Here is an 18,657-nt window from a genome sequence, read left to right on the forward strand (position 1 = left end):
AAGCACAATTCTTATGGCTGGCCAAGACAATAGTTGTTGATCCCACATGAGGTTTTACCCCCGAGACTACGCTATTCAGAGCGGATACTTAGATGCTTGACCTCACTGGCTCCACCCTTGGCACTCACTTCTCGGGTCAGCCAAGCATCAGTCCCCATGAAAACTCCCCATGGCAAACTTTGTATCTCTACTAAGAACCATATGTGTGTGGGCCACTACCAGAGGTCCGACCTCCTGCCCCAACAACTAGAAGGATTTGGGCTTCTAAAACAAAAAGGTGCTAGTAAGGGCATCCGCTCGTGTGGCCATACATGCGGCACTTTCAGCTCTGTAAATACAGAAGGCTCCTAGCTGGTAGGGGTTACGCCCTACAAATGATCAAATAAATTTGATCAAACGGGTTTATGGGGAGACATAGTGTCGGTATGAACTAATCAGCACACGTTATCCATAGTTTTCACCATGAATACATTTGTTTATAGTGGTTCGGAAGAGGTGGGTTTTCCTTGCTACCACTTGGGTCGTTCTCTTCTCACTAGTAGTCCTAATGACCACACGGGAAGACAGACCCTCTAAAGATTAAACAAAAAGAGCCTATTGATCAAGACACAAAAGACAATGATTCAATTTTAGTGCACCAATGGAAGTGTTTGCTAGTCTATGAAAACAAGGCACACAATAAAAATCAAAACTCTTGCCAAGGACCTGCAACAAAGAGTTGTTAGTAGTTTGAGTTGTTTGAAATAATCACCCCTTCCTGCAAACACACAAGTTAGGTAAATTTTAAAACCCAAAAGACTTTGTGAAAATAGGGGCCTTCAACCAAACGATTTAGCTTCCAAGGCAAGCTGCACCAATTGTGTTAGCTAGATCTGAAAATGTTAGTCCAAAAATAAACCAGATCTGAAACCCTAAATGCAAAATCCGAAAACCGAATCAATAAAATTTCCAAAATTTTGAAACAGGCAATATACAGACGCGATTACCGCCTACGCAGATGCGACTTCGCAATAGAAACGCGGTTCTGTGAGACACAGACACGTTTAAAAACCACAGACGTGCTTTTTGTACGCAAACGCTGGTGAAAACGACATAGATGCGTTTCAGTAACACAGACGCACCTCCCTGGAACCTGCAAAATGAAATATGACCAAAACACAGACGCAGATCCAGCTGTCTCAGACACGCCAGAAAATCAAAAACGCGATCCGAAAGTGTGCAGATGCGAAAATACCAAAAATGCTGCCGAAAATGTCCGATCTGCAACTTCAAAAACACAAGACCTACAACAAGGGGGTCAAATGCAAAGGGACAAGAGTCCCACCGGGCGTGCCAAAATGTATATGGTGAAAATGGATAACAACAATAACAATATTGAAAGGCTAAATGAATCCAACCACAAAACCCTAGCCTAACAATCAACAAAGATCCACCATAACATATGAAGATTACCTAAGACAATGCAAATCACATGAAATCACAAAGATTATACCATCACATGTCCAATAGGGTTTTGATCTCCATTCTTCCTATCTCCATTGATCTTGCTTAATATATTTGCTCTCAGATTTTATGTGCACAAGAGCTCAACAAAGAACGAAATGTGGTTGCAAGTAGGATCGTAGTGTAGTCGAGTCCTCAAGATTGTTGATTAGGGTTTGATAATGAAGAAGGCATCTCCTTAAATAGAAGACACAATAAGAAATAGAGGGATAAGATTGAGAGGTGTAAAAAAGGAGGTCGGCTAGGATTAGAGGGTAGGTAGAAGAAATAATAAAATAATGAAAGGGGTAGGTAGTGTATGAATTAAGAGATGAATGACATGTGTCATGTGTAGAAAAAGCTAATGAATTAATTAAATAAATAAATATTTATTTAATTAATAGAAGAAGTAAGATCAATTAAATAAATAAATATTTATTTAATTTAGGAAAAGGATAATTTAAATAAATAAATGTATTTATTTAAATGAGAAATAAGGCTAGAAGAGGATAAATGAATTAATTAAATAAATAAAGATTTATTTAATTAATAGAAGAATTAAGCTTAGATAATTAGACTGGACAATTTTAGGTGTCTACACATACAAATCTTAGTAAAAAGTTATGAGAACATTTTTGCTTTGATCAATATCTCATAATATAAGGATTATTATTTCATATTGAAATAAGGGCTACCCCCTAAGGTCTAGCAAAGCCTAAAATGCAGAGGAGAACAATAAAAAGTTATGAGAACATTTTTGCTTTGATTAATATCTCATAATTATTTCATATAATGAAATAAGGGCCACCCCCTAAGGTCTAGCAAAGCCTAAAGTGGAGAGGATAACAAATTTATTGTCTCTTATTTGTTGTCCATTGATTTGAGAGTTTCAAGGATTGAAGATAACTACTTTATAGAGATACCCAAGCAATCGGCTGGAAAACACCAACACAACCCTATAGGAAGTATGCATAAAAATTGAGACTTTGGCAATGTGCCAATGTAGGTATCATCTTCTCATGCTAGTATCATCTTCTCTTTCATGTCCACAATAAGGCCCAAATAAAGAAATTGATACCACTCTTAATAATAAATATAGTAATGATGCATGCATTAATCATTATTAGTTCCCGCCAAGGCAAAACTAATGCATTCATTCGGTTCTTTTTCTTAATTAATTTAGCCAATCATTATACAAAATTAAAATTTGTGAACAAAAATTCTATAGTTCATATTTAAATTTTTATTTTAAATGATTATAATAATATGATTTTTCTTTGTTCCTATTGATCTATAGTGAAAATAGTGAGTAAAAATATTAATTTTTACCAATGAAAAATACGTTTTAATTTGATTCATTAAATGATTGCATTCATGGCATGTATTCTTTTAAATTTTGAAATATTAAAACTTAAAAATCTTTTAAAACTATAAATGGCCCCACTCCCATTTTGAAATTAAAAAAAATTAAATGAAATTTAAAAAGTTGGTAGGAGACGGTGAAAATTGAACTTTAATATTTATTTTATTTTAAAAGATAATTAAAATTTTAGGAAAAATATAAATGTATGCAAATATATGTCTATTATAATGTTCTTAAAATTTTCAGTGTAATTTTTTTATAATAGTAATTTTGACATTTTGATATTATTTTAATATATATATTTTAAATGAATATGACAAAAATAAATTTTAAACAAGTAGTTTAAATTATTTATATATATATAAATTCAAAAAATTAAGGAAATAGTATCATAAAAAGGGAATTGTAATAAAAATTCATGAGAGTAGGTTTATATTTTTACTTTTATTTTATGTCATAAACTAATAATTTATTCAAAATTTAATATTAAAATTTTATGATCTCTTTGGTATAGATTGGGTAATGCATGGTAAGTAGTACTTTTATAGTTTTATGCTGTTTGTTGCTTGTAATCTCTGTTTGGGTCTTGTTTTAGTAAATTATATATATATATGGAAATTTAATAATAGTATTATTTATTTTTTAACATACACATAAATAGAAAATTTTAATAAATGTATATTTTTTTATTTATTAATTTATAGATTTATTATTTTAATTACTATTTAGATTTTGATATAATTAAACTTTACATTTAATTTTTAATTTAAGAAGTTAAAAGTTGCTCGCTATTCATTATTGCTTAAGTTCAACAAGAAATGGACTTATGCATCAATCATATTTCTTCTTTCCTTTTTATTTTATTTTATACTTTAAACTAACAACAATATTCATAGAAATTTGAAGCTCTTGTTAAATTTTGTTTCAAATTCCATTTAATTTTGTGGAATACATTTAGAAATCCAAGAACTTAAATATCTAAACTACAAGAAAATCCATTTTAAAAACATAAAAAAAAAAAATTAAAAAAATACATTATTAATATCAATTAAATACAATTTAAAATAGTCTATGATTCCATGCCTTGCCTCACTTGAATTGGACTAATGCTACTCTCACTTTATCTACCTATAAAAAAACAAAATCATACTACCAGCACTTGGAACTTTGGAGCAACACAGCCTTGTTTAATTGATAAATTGATTCTCTATATTTTCTAAAGAAATTGAGAAAACATAAATTAAAATATTTCTAGTGAAATGTTTTAATGAATATTTTAATCAAAATATAGGAATCCACCCCGGAACTGAGGAACCAAAAACTTTGAAAAGGCTTTAAAGTGAAAGGTATTTCTTCACCAACAATTTGTTTCATTCCTTCCAAAAGATCTGCATCCTGCAATAAAAATGATCAAGAATTCAAGTTAGCAGAGGAGAAACCTGCCATTGATGATGACCTTGTCTAGCCAAAGGTATTGAGTTTCAGATCTTTTGCAGCAATGGCGAGCTCTTCTTCGGAGCTGAGACAGCGTAGAGGCGAAGCAACAAACAAAACTATTCCTGACAGGGAAGATGATCATCCTAAATCTGCAACTAAAGAGACTTCCACGGTATTAGGATGGGGAATTCCCTTCATAGTTCTCATCGCCGTCAGAACCATTAGTGCCAGATCGAATCTCATCCACGACTGCGACGAAGTTTTCAACTATTGGGAACCCCTTCATTATCTTCTCTACAAGTCAGGATTCCAGACATGGGAATACAGGTATATTTGCTTATGTTATATGCAAACAAGTGGAAATGGGTTCATTTCTTTCCTTGTTATTTCCTAAGTGATGGCTAGCTATTATAGTGCAATCAAATCCTCGACTATTGAGAAGGCGTCTGCATTTTAGAGCAAAATTTACTTTGGATAATCATGAGGCCAGAACACCCATAAAGAACACATTGACTCTGCCCTTTCAGTTATACAAAACTTCTTGATTACGAGTCTCACCAGTCAGCACATACACTTCAACTGTATAATAGGTGAAGTAGCAAGGGATGTTTGTCAATGTCATGATCAAGCCAAGCCCCAAATTAGGCATCAGACCATTTTGCTGAAGTTAATAAGGCGATTCCATCACTTTTGCATTATTTATAGTTCAAATTTTTGTGCCCTGGGTTTCTACAAGGTGACCAAGATCAGAGTAGACAGCATGGCACCCTCCTTCAACTTGATCTTGCTGTGGAAGTAGGCTAACTTCAGTTTTTGACCTCATCGCCAAGCTTGGGATTCAACCCATCCTTGCCAGTCAACCTACCCATTTGGAACCTGCTTATAGGCTTATAGTCCTCAAGTTTTGCCTTCTTTATTTGCTCCTCTCATTTCGATAAAAAATTGGCTTCTTTAACTCTGTAATCTACTGCTTACAACCCTATTCTATACCACTTGCGTTTAAGCTACAACTGGAAATGCACATTGTCCTTGTATCAGGTTTTGGCACGACCCACCAAAGGTAGACCACCTGAGTTGCTTGTCAAACCAGAATGTAGGGGCTACTTGAGCATGTTCACAGTACATAAATTATAATATAAACCCCTTTAACCCTTATGCTATAATGGCAATTGTCTGGACAGAGAAAAATTCTTTTTCAGGGCATTCAAATGAAAAATGCAGGTTTGGGTATGCTCAATTCAAATTATAAAATTTATTTTTAATTTATTTTAGTACCACACAGACCTAGGGATTTTTAAGGTAATCATCACCAAATGGCGATGTTTATGATTTTCCAAAACTGAGGTTACTCAGCAGAAATTCTAATTTAGCTTTGCCTAGATAGGTGTCTTGTATTTGCATTTTCATCGATAGACCGAAAAACTATAATTCAGATGGCTGTACGGTTGTATTGCATAAGCTGAATGATGTTTGAAATGAAAATTATGATGGGACACACATGGAGGTTCACAACAGTTGGGAAACAGGTGTTTATGGTCTCATTATGTTGCAAACTAATACAACTAGCCATTGAAATACTTTATAGCATATGATTGCATGCCTACATGCTTTGTGAACTCTCCAATTAACCCTTGATGTATTGTGCATTGATTTCTTGAATAATCCTTTGGTGAACCCTTATCTAAATGATTTGTGTCATGGGTCCTTTTTTCTTGCAAACTAGCTTGTCCCTGCTGAAAGAAAATCACATGTATATTTGTTACAGATATTTTGATGCATTCTACTATCGATTGCAAGCCAAAATGGTAATCATATTTACAATCAGGCTCTTTCTTAGGATAACAAATGCCCTTGAACACTTACTCTTCCTGCTTGTCAATTTCATTAGAAGGTTGATTGTTATCTTGTTCCACCTTCTTATGTCCTTTGGCTTGCTTCTTATGCTTCTCATTCATCTTTGAAAAAATTGAACCATTCGGTGCAAACATAATGGCTTGTGGGGATGATGAACCAAGCAGATCCAAGAGTTTCAACTTCTGTTCTTTTGCCAATACATAAAATAAACCAAAAGAAACATGCAAAATAATACCTCAAAAGCAATAAAATACCTCAGCAAAGAAGGCTGAAAAAGATGAACTTGGAGGCTTTGAAGCTGTAGTCTGACTGCACCATGGCAAATTAACGTGGAAATATGCAGTTTCAAAAAAAAAAGTGCTGAAAACATCTATTTGCTCAAGATATGGCCTCCTGAAAATCTCTTTCAAAAAGGGTTTGTGCACTAGGGGATTTAGCCCTTATGGGCTGCCCATACAACCATAGACTGAAAATTTTCTCTCAACACACGAGGGGCTTAATTGCTGAAACATTTTTCAACAAACTCCCTTTTATCATGTGACCATGCTATATGCTGAAAGAGGGAATAAACTTTAAAAAGTAGTAAATATAATTTGATTAAACATCATCAAAATTGATTCTTATGTGTGGAAGAGAAATGCTAAGAATTTGGTTGAAATCTTTTTGAAAAAGTAATGTAATGGCCCTTTCTTGGATTATCTTGTAATTTGCCCTAAACTCACAAAATCTAAATGAAACAAGGAACATAACTTAGCTAGGGAGATAATCCTTACCTAAGAAGAGAATGAGGTAAGTCTGTCCTGGAAACCTGTAACCAAGTTACATAATAATGTGGACATAATACATATAATATATCCATATCTAGGGTTAAAGGAGAAACACACTTATTGCACATAAATCCAAATGATCTCATAGGCTCAACCATAACGAGGATGGAGATAAGATGGTCATGATGAGGTGCCCTAAATATCTCCGGCCCTAGGCCCAAGAGCGGAAACTTTACCCCTCTTGGCCTCATGTGGTCCTTAACCATGCTCATGAGGTGGCGTACCTAGTGGAGCCTGCACACTGTTCCCCTCCATCATGCTATTCTTCTCTCCCCTTACAATTGAGGATCCCCTTTCTTGTCTACCTCAATAACGAACCCTGTAGGGTTTGGAGAATAGATTGTAATAGGGTGCCCTTGACTCAACCCTAGGCCCAAGGTCAGGACCTTATCCTCCTTGTCTTCATGTGGTCCTTAACCGATGATCCTTAACCAACATCATGAGGTGGCCTCGTGGTCCTTAACCATCTTTACGAGGCACCATACCTAGTGAGGAATTTTTTCAATGTTCCCCCAATTTTGTCCCTTATCCCTCTACCACAATTGGAGACATCAGTAACATACAAATTATGCATCACAATACACAAACATTATGCAGCATTATCTTTATTATCGATATACATAGAGCATGTTCGCAAAGATACGAAGTGCATGGATATCAGATTATTACAAGAAAGTAGTTTATAAATGCATAAACATTGTAAGTGCATAAATATTACAAGTGCATGGATATTATAAGTGCATAGTATTATATTGTTTTCATCTAGTCATACCAAATCGCAAGGGTTAATGTCCTCCGTGCTGGATGCCTGAAATCTGATGTTTCTTCCTTTTTTTCTCCTCCTCAATCAAGACCTTCTTCCCTTTATATCTTCCATTGTGAGGGAGAAGTCACACCCCTTCAACATGCCTGCCCTTTGAAAGAGTCGCAACCTTTCACAATCACCACCCTTCGAAAGAGTCACAACCTTGCACGATCACCACCCTTCAAAAGAGTCACGACCTTTCATAATTTCTGCCTTCCTTTGGAAGAGTCACTTATTTACTTAACATTCCTTCCTTCTTCCATTGACTCTTTCTTGATTCACATGCTTCCTTCTTTCTTTTCTCCTCCCTCTCCCCTCTCAAATGAGGTTCTCTTCTCCCTTTTATATCTCATGTTGGAGGGAGTCACAACTTTTCATTTCATGCTAGTAAATATAATTTGATTAAACATCATCAGAATTGATTTTCATGTATAGAAGGGAAAAGCTAAGAATCTGACTGAAATCTTTTTGAAAAAGTAACTTCACTGGTTCAAAAATAAGCTTAGAAATAAAGCATAAAGTTTATTTGTTGGATGCAAAACTGTTAGAAACTTATTTTCTTTGCTGCATGCCCACCTTCCAACAAAATCCCATGGCTGTCCTCAGTTCCCAAGCCAATATGGTAGCTTGTAATGCTGCTCAGACATGTTGTCTCTGCTGTAGTAGCTATGGCAGGAATGCCACCTTGGCACCAGCTCTGGATGCCTGTAATGCCCCCTACAGCGATCACATTATCTGACAGTCCCTTGTGACAACCTAATCAGCAAATGGAGTATCATTGAACATTGTATCGTCTACCTTCAGGGATGGAAACATAAAAGACAATATTTTGACAGTAGTGTCTGATCGATATTATTGTGCAAATGCCTAAATGTGTGATCAATAATCATATCCAGTTTGATGAGATAGCATTGGTTAGCATTAGTTAAGGATGGATTAGTTATGGTGAAAGGATGCATTGAACCAAGGGTCATTACCATTACTAATAGGCACCATGTGGAAAAGACACCACTCTCTTCCACTGATGAAGAAGTATTAATCATTGCTCCACAACCGTTGGGGACGGGGAGACGGGTGACGTGGGGACTGCCTTTGGGGATGGGGGGATAAAGGGAAAAAGTTTGGGGGACAGGTTTCAGGGACGGGAGACTTGGGCCTGAGGGGGGATACGCGCTTCCGTGGAACACTGGTATTAATGGATAATTCCAAGCAAGGCAAGAAGGACATTGAAGAATCTGCATTTCAGCAAGGGAAACAATCACGTACCCTTCAGACAGGGATATACAAATCATTTTTTCAGCAATCTGAGTATTCATATTAATTTTGGTGGTATGATCTACATTATGAGTAAATATACTTTTATGTGTAAAATGGTCTTCATATGATCTTAATAATGTCATCTTTGCTGTATTAAGTCTGATTATATATTTCTAAATCTGTATATTTACATAATACTGTAGAATGAACAGATTCCTTAGAACTCCAACCAATCAGACGTTTTGTTGTGGAGGGGAGATACGGCACATACAAGGAGGGCAAGTAGCTAAGTGACCATCTGGGTTAAGCATGGGTCAATGATGGATGTGCTTCCCTACCCCTGCGCTCCAAAGAGTTAAGCAGGAGGTAATATGACGGTTGCACTTCCATGCCCTTGAACCTGTTGGATAGTGTTGTGACATATTCACACATCGCCCCATTGCAAATGGGGACCCCTACTTTTTTGCTTTCTAGGGTTTTTTTTTTTAGGTCTTTCAAGGTTTTGTCTATTAGCCTTTGCATGCTGAGTGTTGCCAGAGGGATCACTAAGATAGCAGGCTCTGTTTTAGCTAAAGGGTGAGTCAGTGGATGCTCCGGGTTAGGGTCATCTTTGAAAGTCTTCCTTAGGACAAAGTTTTGCTCTTGTTGCTAATTGTGTCTTGTTTGAGTTTTAGGAGGTCAATGAAGCTTGGTGAGTGAATATCATCTTTGAAGATCTGAGTTAGGTCAAATTGGTGAGTGATGAAGTTTGGAATGTCATCCTGATCTTCAAATGTCCTGAAATTTGGCTAAGTCTGGAATGTCATCCGGATCCTAAAATTTGACTAAGTTTGGAAAATTGAAGAATCCTCCAAAAACTAGATTTTGCATTATAACTCCTGGAGGTCCAAAACCACTCTCAAACATCCTGACAGTATATATGGAATATAACTTCTTCTTTCTTATACTTAAATGTTATATTCCATATATGAATCCTGATGGAGAGACCAAAATGTCAAATTTCGCTCCTGACCCTTCCAAAGGGTCCACAACGAATTCCTCTATAGGACATTCTACTTTGATCCAAACTTAGAACTAACTCATTCCCAGGCATTATTGAGGGCGAAACACTTATTTGGAGTGAAGAAATATGAAAATGAAGTCAGGATTTGAGCATAAGGAAGAATTTCGCTCCTGACCCTTCCAAAGGGTCCAGAGCGAAATTCATATGAGACCCTTTTTTCTTCACAAAACCTTGAAGTGAATGCTAACTTGGACTGGAGGATGATTAGGAGAAGCCTAATGAGTTATATCCAAGCCAAAGAAGGGAGGAAAAAAGTGAAAATGAGCCTAGAAGGAAAATTTCGCTCTTGACCCTTCCAAAGGGTCCAGAGCGAAATTCATATTTCCTCTGTTTTGCTCTTTAACTTGACCGAGTTTGGAACTTCTAAGGCATGGTTTGGAAGACTTGGATGCATATTTGCCTTGGAGAGGAGGTTTGAGGCGATGAAATGATGGAAATCAACCTGGAAGGAGAATTTCGCTCCTGACCCTTCCAAAGGGTCCAAAGCGAAATCCTCAATTTGACCTTCTTTTTTGCCTTAAGCCCTAGGTTGACCTTGTCTTGAGCTAGTTTGATGGTGGATTGCCTTGATTATGGTGAAAGGAGCTTGAAATTGATCAAGTTTGAGGGAGAAATGGATGAATGAAGTGGAAAATCAACCAAGAATGAGGATTTCGCTCTTGACCCTTCCAAAGGGTCCAGAGGGAAAACCCCCATAGACCTCATTTTCTTCCTTGTTTTGGCCAAGTTCTTAGTTTCAAAGGCATGTTGGAAGGTGGATTGATATGTTCTTGCCTTGGGAAGTGATTGAAAGCATTGAAAGATGAAGATTTTGCCTAGGGGATGAATTTCGCTCCTGACCCTTCCAAAGGGTCCAGAGCGAAATTCTTCATTAATCTCATTTGCTTCCTTGCTTAGTCTACCAACCTTGTTCCTTGGGCGTAGAATGATGTATTTTTGCCTTACAAAGAATATTGGAGTTGAAAAGATGAAATATCAAGCCTAGAGTGTGAATTTCGCTCCTGACCCTTCCAAAGGGTCCAGAGCGAAATTCCCCAAAACCTCTTATTTCTCTCAAATTTATGCCAAGGCAAGTGTGGGTCAGGGTGAACTAGGATTGGAGATGTCCTTAAGCATGGCTTTGAGTTGCTAGTGATCACCAAATGTGACGGATTTTGGCCTAGAAGGAGAATTTCGCTCTTGACCCTTCCAAAGGGTCTAGAGTGAAATTCTTAAGAACACCTATTTTCCTTTCAAAACAAGTCAAGTTCTTGGTTTTTATGGCCTGGATAGGAATAGATTGATATGTCCTTGCCCTTTTGAGGTGAATTGAAGTGGAAAAATGATGAAATAAGCTCAAGAAGGTGAATTTCGCTCTTGACCCTTCCAAAGGGTCCAGAGTGAAATTCCTAAAATTCACCTTTTCCTTTCATTTTTGTGTCAAGCTAAGTGTGGATCAAGGTAGATTGAGCTTGGAAGGACCCCTAGGCATGCCTTGGAATGGATTTTTTCCACCAATGACCAAGATTTTGAGCTAGGACAAGGATTTTGCTCCTGACCTTCCAAAGGGTCCAGAGCGAAAATCTAAATAGGTCTTGTCCCTGGCCATGATTTTTAGCGAATTTCTCCTAGCAAGCCATTTTGAGGTCAAGCAAGTGTTGCATGCATGGGAGAAGGATCCAAAGGGAGAGTCAAGGTAGAACAAAATGAGAAGAATTTGAGCTAAAATGCAAATTTCGCTCCTGACCCTTCCAAAGGGTCCAGAGCGAAATTTTTATAGGGCCTGTCCCTGGGAAGGATCTTGAGTGAACTTCATTTTGATGTCTTGTTGTTGATGTTTTACGGTAGAAAATGCAATGTTGAATGAATTTATTATGTGTCCTTAATCACCTTTTGGTTTGTTTTGCAGATGGAAGAAGATCAGGACAAGGACGACCTATTCCAGTCCATCATCATCAAGGACATTCCAAAGGCATAAAGGTGGACTACATGTGTTCTAGGAGTTGCCATCTACCTCCAAAACCTTCACTTTGCCACACTAAGGAACCACAAGATTACAAAGAAAGGCTTTGCCAGCACTTCAAGGCAAGGTATGCTACCGGAGAAGGAAGACTTGACGATAAGAAAGCCTCATCAAGCACTTGGGAGTAAAAGAGGTACATCATTCATCAAATTGAGACAGAAAAGAGATCAACCAAGACACAGATGTCAGACAAGGTGGCATCCCAGTCACTGCTCCTCCAGTCGGATTGGTCCACCTCAGCATGTCCAGATTCAATATACCTGACTCATCGGAGGCGGCACAAACTTCAGTGTACCTACCCCTGCTTCCTATTTGTCCTCACTCCAGGAATGTAATTTTCTAATTGGCTAAGGAAGTTTGTTGTAACAAACCCTAATTAGGGTTTCTATCCTGTAATCCTAGCCATTGATTCTTAAGTCAATCAGAGCCGTTTGTTTGTAAAGGGTTCTCTATATAAAGCCTTGGCTCCTCATTTGTAAAGGTTAATAGTGAATAGTCAGAGAGTAGGAAATAGTTAGAGTAGAGTAGAAAGAGAAGGCAAAGATTGTTGCCAAGATATTGTTGCAAAAGACTTGTAAACTTCATTGAAGAAATGGTGAATTCTATGGGTCGATTCAACAATTTGCATGGTCTCTATACTACTCAAATTTGATTTCATGTTATTAGGTGAATGGAAGAAATTTGTATGATCAACGGTGAAATTCGTATATCCATACTACTAGCGGTTTGTTGATTGCAGACTTGCCTTGCGTAGTCAACTGGAATCATTTAGCTTAAGCTTAACTTCAATTATCGCTTCTTCATTGATATGCATCAACCTGACGGTGTCCATGCTTGTAGCAGTGATCTAAACATCATAAAGCTTTCTTCAGAAGATCGCACTAATCTTGTGGAGATGTTCCTAGGATGTCAAAGCAAGACTTAGTTAGAATTTCATCAAAGGTCGTTCATTGCCCTTACGTTCTTAGTGTTAGAAATAGATTCCGTTCCAACCCTTATCCTTTTTCCTTTTAAAAAAAAAAAATCAAGGGCCAGTGAAATTCCATGTTCCAGTGATATCCAAAGCAAATCAGATGCTCAGGTCATCGAATGTAAGTCCCCTTGTGACTCCAGCAAAATCACATCATACCGCAAGAGCTTATCCACAAGTAGAGAACCTACATACAGAATCTTGGAGTTGCTCCGATTGATCCTTCTGCGAAATCTTCAACATTCGGGGAGCTTTATTCAAGAGAGGATAAGATACTTTTAGGTAGTTTATTCTGTGTTTGGTCGTGTACAAAAGACACACCTTCCTATTTTTGTGGGATTTTGCTTTTTTGATTTTTGGCACTTTGGGACCAATCCGGGAAGCAACTTTTTTGCCTGCTTTATGCTTTTTTGCTTTTTCAGCTTTTTTGAAAGTTGAACTAGGATTGGGTTGCTTAGGCCATGGCAACAACATTCCTACCTTTAGAATCAAAAATTTGTATCTCCAAGTGTAAAAAGCAAGGTAGAATCTCCAAGCGAGGTATCGTTCATCCAAATGTTCCAGATAAACATGAGTGGTTGAGCAAGAAAGTCTATTAAGTGTTTATGCGAAGGACAAGTTCAAATGAAGATGGCAATGGAAGAAATTTAGAATGGCATGGAATTCACCAAGTCCGCCTTGCCATTGACTAAAATGTCCAATCGATCAGCATGTCCACCATGCCAAGCACAAACAAAATGGCCAGCACACTACCAAGTCTGCCAAGGATAGATGCAAGCCAAGTGCAAAGTCCACCTTGCAATGAAGGAGATGGCAAGCCAAGTGCAAAGTCCGCCTTTCAATGAAGGAGATGGCAAGCCAAGTGCAAAGTCCGCCTTGCAATGAAGGAGATGGCAAGCCAAGTGCAAAGTCCGCCTTTCAATGAAGGAGATGGCAAGCCAAGTGCAAAGTCCGCCTTGCAATATCCTAGCAGCTGCAAAGTCTGCCATGGCATGAAAGTCTTCAAGTCCACCAAAGGTAAACTCCGCCATGGCATACAAGTTGCAAAGTTTGCCCAACCTTGGCAAGATGAGCATGAAGTCCGCCATGGCAAAACAATTGCCAACTCTGCCTTAGCATGAAGGGAAAGTGGCATGGGAATGCCAAAGTCCGCCAAAGGTCAAGATGGCATGAGAAAGGCTAAGACCGCCTTGACATTTGTTTCAATGTCCAATTAACATCCAAGTTTGCCCAAGAGGGATGACAAATGAAAGAGTAAACTCCGCCAAGAAGTGGCAAAACAACTGCCAAGTCCACCTTGCCATTTTGCTAAAGTGTCCGATCAAACATGAAGTCTGCCATGATAAATAAGGAAAGGCTTGCAAGGCTAAAGTCTGCCATGCCAAGTTAGCAAACATGGCGCGAAGAAGTGCAAACTTGGCCCAAGGATAGCATGAAGTTCACAAAGTCCTCCCAGCTAGCAATGGTGTAAGCAAATTGTCCGACCAGCAATCGAGTCCGCCTAAGGGAGAAAATAAGAATTGGCTTGCAAATGTTGAAGTCCGCCCAACACTTAGAAGAAAAGTGACTTGTTGATGCTGAAGTCTGCCATGCCATGTATGGCAAATGGCATGGAAAGTATGAAGTCCGCCTTGACACCTTTTGAAGGGGTAGAAAGTTTGACAAGAAAAGAGAGAAATTGACATGGCATGAAATACATATATTGGCCATGGATAAAGTTTGGCCAGGATTGGAGGAAAATTTCTCTCAACACTTAGAATTATTTTTCGAAGATTTATCCAACACTTAGCGAAGTTTCCTAAACGCATGAATTTAAGAAAAAAAAGATTCCTTGCAAATACATGGACATCCCACACATTGAGGTGGTGCCTCGTCATCGTCCAACCAATCAAATTGTTTTAAGTCAACATGTCCAAGTTCGATGAACCTAACTTATCCACAAAAGCTTCTAGAAGGCACACTCCACAATGCAACAAATTTCTATTTTATTATTGGTTTATATTTAGCAAGAAGGACAAGTGTCCCCAAATGCAATTTTCTCATTGGTCAAGGGGTAGTTAGTTGTAACAAACCCTAATTAGGGTTTTATTTTGTAATCACGATCGTTGATTCTAAATCATTCCTGGCCATTGAATTGTAAATAAGAGCCTATAAATTGAGCTCACCCCTCATTTATAAAACATGGGAGCCTGTTGCAAAACATGTTGAGATAAGCAAATTGTTGTTTACGACTGCCAAAGTAATAAGTAGTGCATTGTTCAAATTGATGGTGATTACTTCTCTTATTATGGAGTTTGCATGGTTCTTATTCCTCATCATAGTTTAGATTTTACTTCATGTATGTTAGACGAATGCAAGATATGATAAGTATTGATTTATGGTGAATCTTCCGCTCATACTTTTGATGAATAGATGATTTTTGTTCATTGTGTAAAGTTAGTTTGAGCCTATTGTGTGGATGCTTAACTTCCTAGATAAAAATTGTTCAATTTGATGGTAGTTAGTCATGACATGAAAATCATAAGCACATCCCTTGAAGATTGCACCCACTATGTGTAGTTGTCCTAGCGTGGGAAGCAAAGTGTGGTTATTGGTTTCACCAAGTCAATACCGTCTCTTGAATTCTTAGGAATAGATTAGAACTTCTAAACCCTTATCTCCTTTTCAGTTTTTTTTGAGTCCATGATCCAAGACCCAAACGATAGAGCTTCATTGTCTAGACCTTCATTGTGAATTGAACAAGCCAAGCTTAAGCCCCCCTTGTAATTCAGCATACATAACCAAGAAAGCTATCCAACATAAAGTTGCCTCAGACTTAGGCCTTCTGCAAAAAATATGTCAAATGCTTGTGCAATACCTCCTCACAGAAAAAATAACCCACAAAGTAGATTCAGACCACATTAACTCACAACATCAACACCACCAACAAAAAAACAAGCACAAAACCAATCAACTGGAACTGGAAAACTTACATAAGAGGAGTGGTTTAGATGAAACTGTTAACTAGTACCAATGACAAACACCTCAAACTTTGCAAAAGATTTGATGAACATACCCTTGAAGTCCTCTCAGATCTGCAAATAAATCAGAAAACAGGCCACAAGCTGAACACACCCTGGGGTGACCTTGTGCCTATCTTATGCAAAGGACTTGTAGAAAACACGAACTTTGCCACTATTCGTGAAACCAAAATCAGATATTATGTTAGGAAAAAAGCTTCACATAGGGCTTGTGTCTTGAAGGAAAAGATTGAACACTCAGACAAATGAATTAAATAACAAGCACATCAACCACTCAAACTTCATTAACTCGTTGTCTCAAAACTCAGTTACACAGCAGCATAACTTCACTTTGATTACACTTATAGGACAATCGACCTCTTTAAATAGAGTCACAAAATCAGTGACCTATGAGGTACAGTTCATATGTGATAAATCCACATACCTAAAAATAGGCACTAAAGCACTATTAAATCAATCTCATCTTATAGGCATTAAATCACTCTAAAGCATAATTACTTGACAAATAAATAAAGGAATATTTAAAATATTCCGACAGTATGAGAAGTATATGTTGTACCAAGATAGAAATACTCCTGCACCATGCCTTGATGAAGGCTATGGTCTTTGCAGTTGATGCTTGAGCATGTGATTGGTATGGGATGATTTGTTGTTTTTTCATGATTATGAATGAATGTTTACTTAGCATCACATATTCACAAGCCATAGCATGAAGTTTTCAAGGTGAACTATGATTGGTGATAGTATTGGTGAGATATGGGCATCTTGGCAGAAAACTGGATTTGGACTTATAGATTTCTTTGGTATCATTGACGTGATGCTTACAATGAATTTTCCAATTTGACAAGTACTGCTATTACCTCATCATAGATATGGTTAAGGTAGGAGCTTAGTGCAATAGGCAATAGTTGAAAAATGCCTAAAGCATCTGTCATGCCCCCGCCTATTAACAACCCCTTACTCGTCTTCAGGCAGGAAATAGAAAACAAATAAATAAGGAAATACCATTTATCAGAAAATCGTCCCATTTATGAGACTTCCCGATTTTCTGAGACTACTAAATCGAAGAGGATAACTCTGCATTGATATAAATGTACAGGCACAGGGGTTATCAAGGCAAGCATTAACAAAGAAGATGGGATTAAATTCCAACAAGCACACGTCCTTATTATAGAGACACGAGGAAGATAGGATTTGTTGAGTTAATAACAATTAAGTTAACAATGATCAGCAGTAGTCAAAGGTAAGGGTCACCCAGTGGGAGACGCCACCTTAGAGGGAAGAGACGTGGACTATGACTCTTATATCTCAAGAAGAGATATATAGGGATGTTCGGCAATCAGGGACTAGGAGGGGGTAACATGCATCAATGAAGAGAGTCAGATCTAAATTACAGACAAAACATAAATACGAGTAAACTGGTATGAGTATAGTATATTATGCATTGATTATTATATGGGCATCGAAGGATCAGACTTGGTAATTTTCATGAGATATTAATTACTCAGCAGTTCAACTGGTTCATACAGTTTGGTATGAGTTTTCTGTGCATAACATAATAAGTGCTGTATCAATATACATATATTTCTGCATACTTCTGAATTAATATGCATTGCTATTTATGCTTATCTAACATAGCATAATAGATATATTGCTGATTCATGGTGTGTTACTATCTATGACTGGTTTAATATATGGACATAGGAAATATTTGATTATGATATAAGATGTTATGCATATTTATTCCGTCTGACTGCTGTAACCAGCCATGGTAGAGAAATTGGGGAATTTACAAGTAGGGGAATGGTGATGGGGTCATCTTCTAGGTAAGCCATCTCATGATATAAGACTGGGGAGTCCCATGGGGCCAAAGGGGTACAAGGGTACTGCCGTTGGGCTTAGAAAGGATGGACTTCCAGGGCACCCTATTGTGAATGCTTGTCATGCTCTCTATCATGGTAAATGAATGCATTAAGAATGTTCAATCATGGAAGTAGGATAGAAGTGGCAAGATTGAGGGGAATGGTTATAGGACACCTCACTAACGGTTATAGCACACCTCACTAGGTACTCAACCTCATATGGATGGCACACCAGATGAGGCCAAGGACGATAGTGTTCTGCCCTTGGGCCTAGGGTAGAGGATCCCTAGGGCACCCTATCGAGTCACACTATCTATGGTTGAGCCTTCTCAAACTGATTTAAGTGATCTTGTGATTAGATCTATCCTTCTAATATATGCTTGATGATTTCTAATTAAAGAACTCTATTTTATGAATTATGATTGTAAATGATTCCTAACTTGTTTTTTAGGGTCTCAATCAAAGTGAAAGGTATCTCTAACCATACTTTGTTTTAATTAAAAATTGTGATCTAGGGCATTCCCAATAAGGGGACATTACAGCATCATGTAACAAAGATTATGGGTGCACTAGTCTTTGATTGATTTGCATTTGATCCCCTCAATTTTCAATCATTGGTTGATTGATTAGTGGGGTTATCTTCAGATGGTTCTGATTAAGGCCATATCCACAGTGAAAATTCAAACTTGAAGGCAAATCTTTCATAGAAAGGTTG

General features: G+C 37.5%; 1 protein-coding gene across 1 annotated transcript in view; it reads left to right on the forward strand.

Moving 5' to 3' along the window:
- The first annotated feature begins 4,166 nt into the window (after positions 1-4,166).
- LOC131043311 (dol-P-Man:Man(6)GlcNAc(2)-PP-Dol alpha-1,2-mannosyltransferase) overlaps positions 4,167-18,657 on the forward strand; it is a 44,167-nt gene continuing 29,676 nt past the window's right edge. The window contains exon 1 of the mRNA XM_057976509.2: positions 4,167-4,609. Within this exon, the coding sequence (XP_057832492.2) occupies positions 4,344-4,609 (266 nt within the window). The 5' untranslated portion in view covers positions 4,167-4,343. The remainder of the gene's footprint in view (positions 4,610-18,657) is intronic.

This window comes from Cryptomeria japonica, chromosome 7 (genome assembly GCF_030272615.1).
Source record: "Cryptomeria japonica chromosome 7, Sugi_1.0, whole genome shotgun sequence".
Lineage (NCBI taxonomy): Eukaryota > Viridiplantae > Streptophyta > Pinopsida > Cupressales > Cupressaceae > Cryptomeria > Cryptomeria japonica.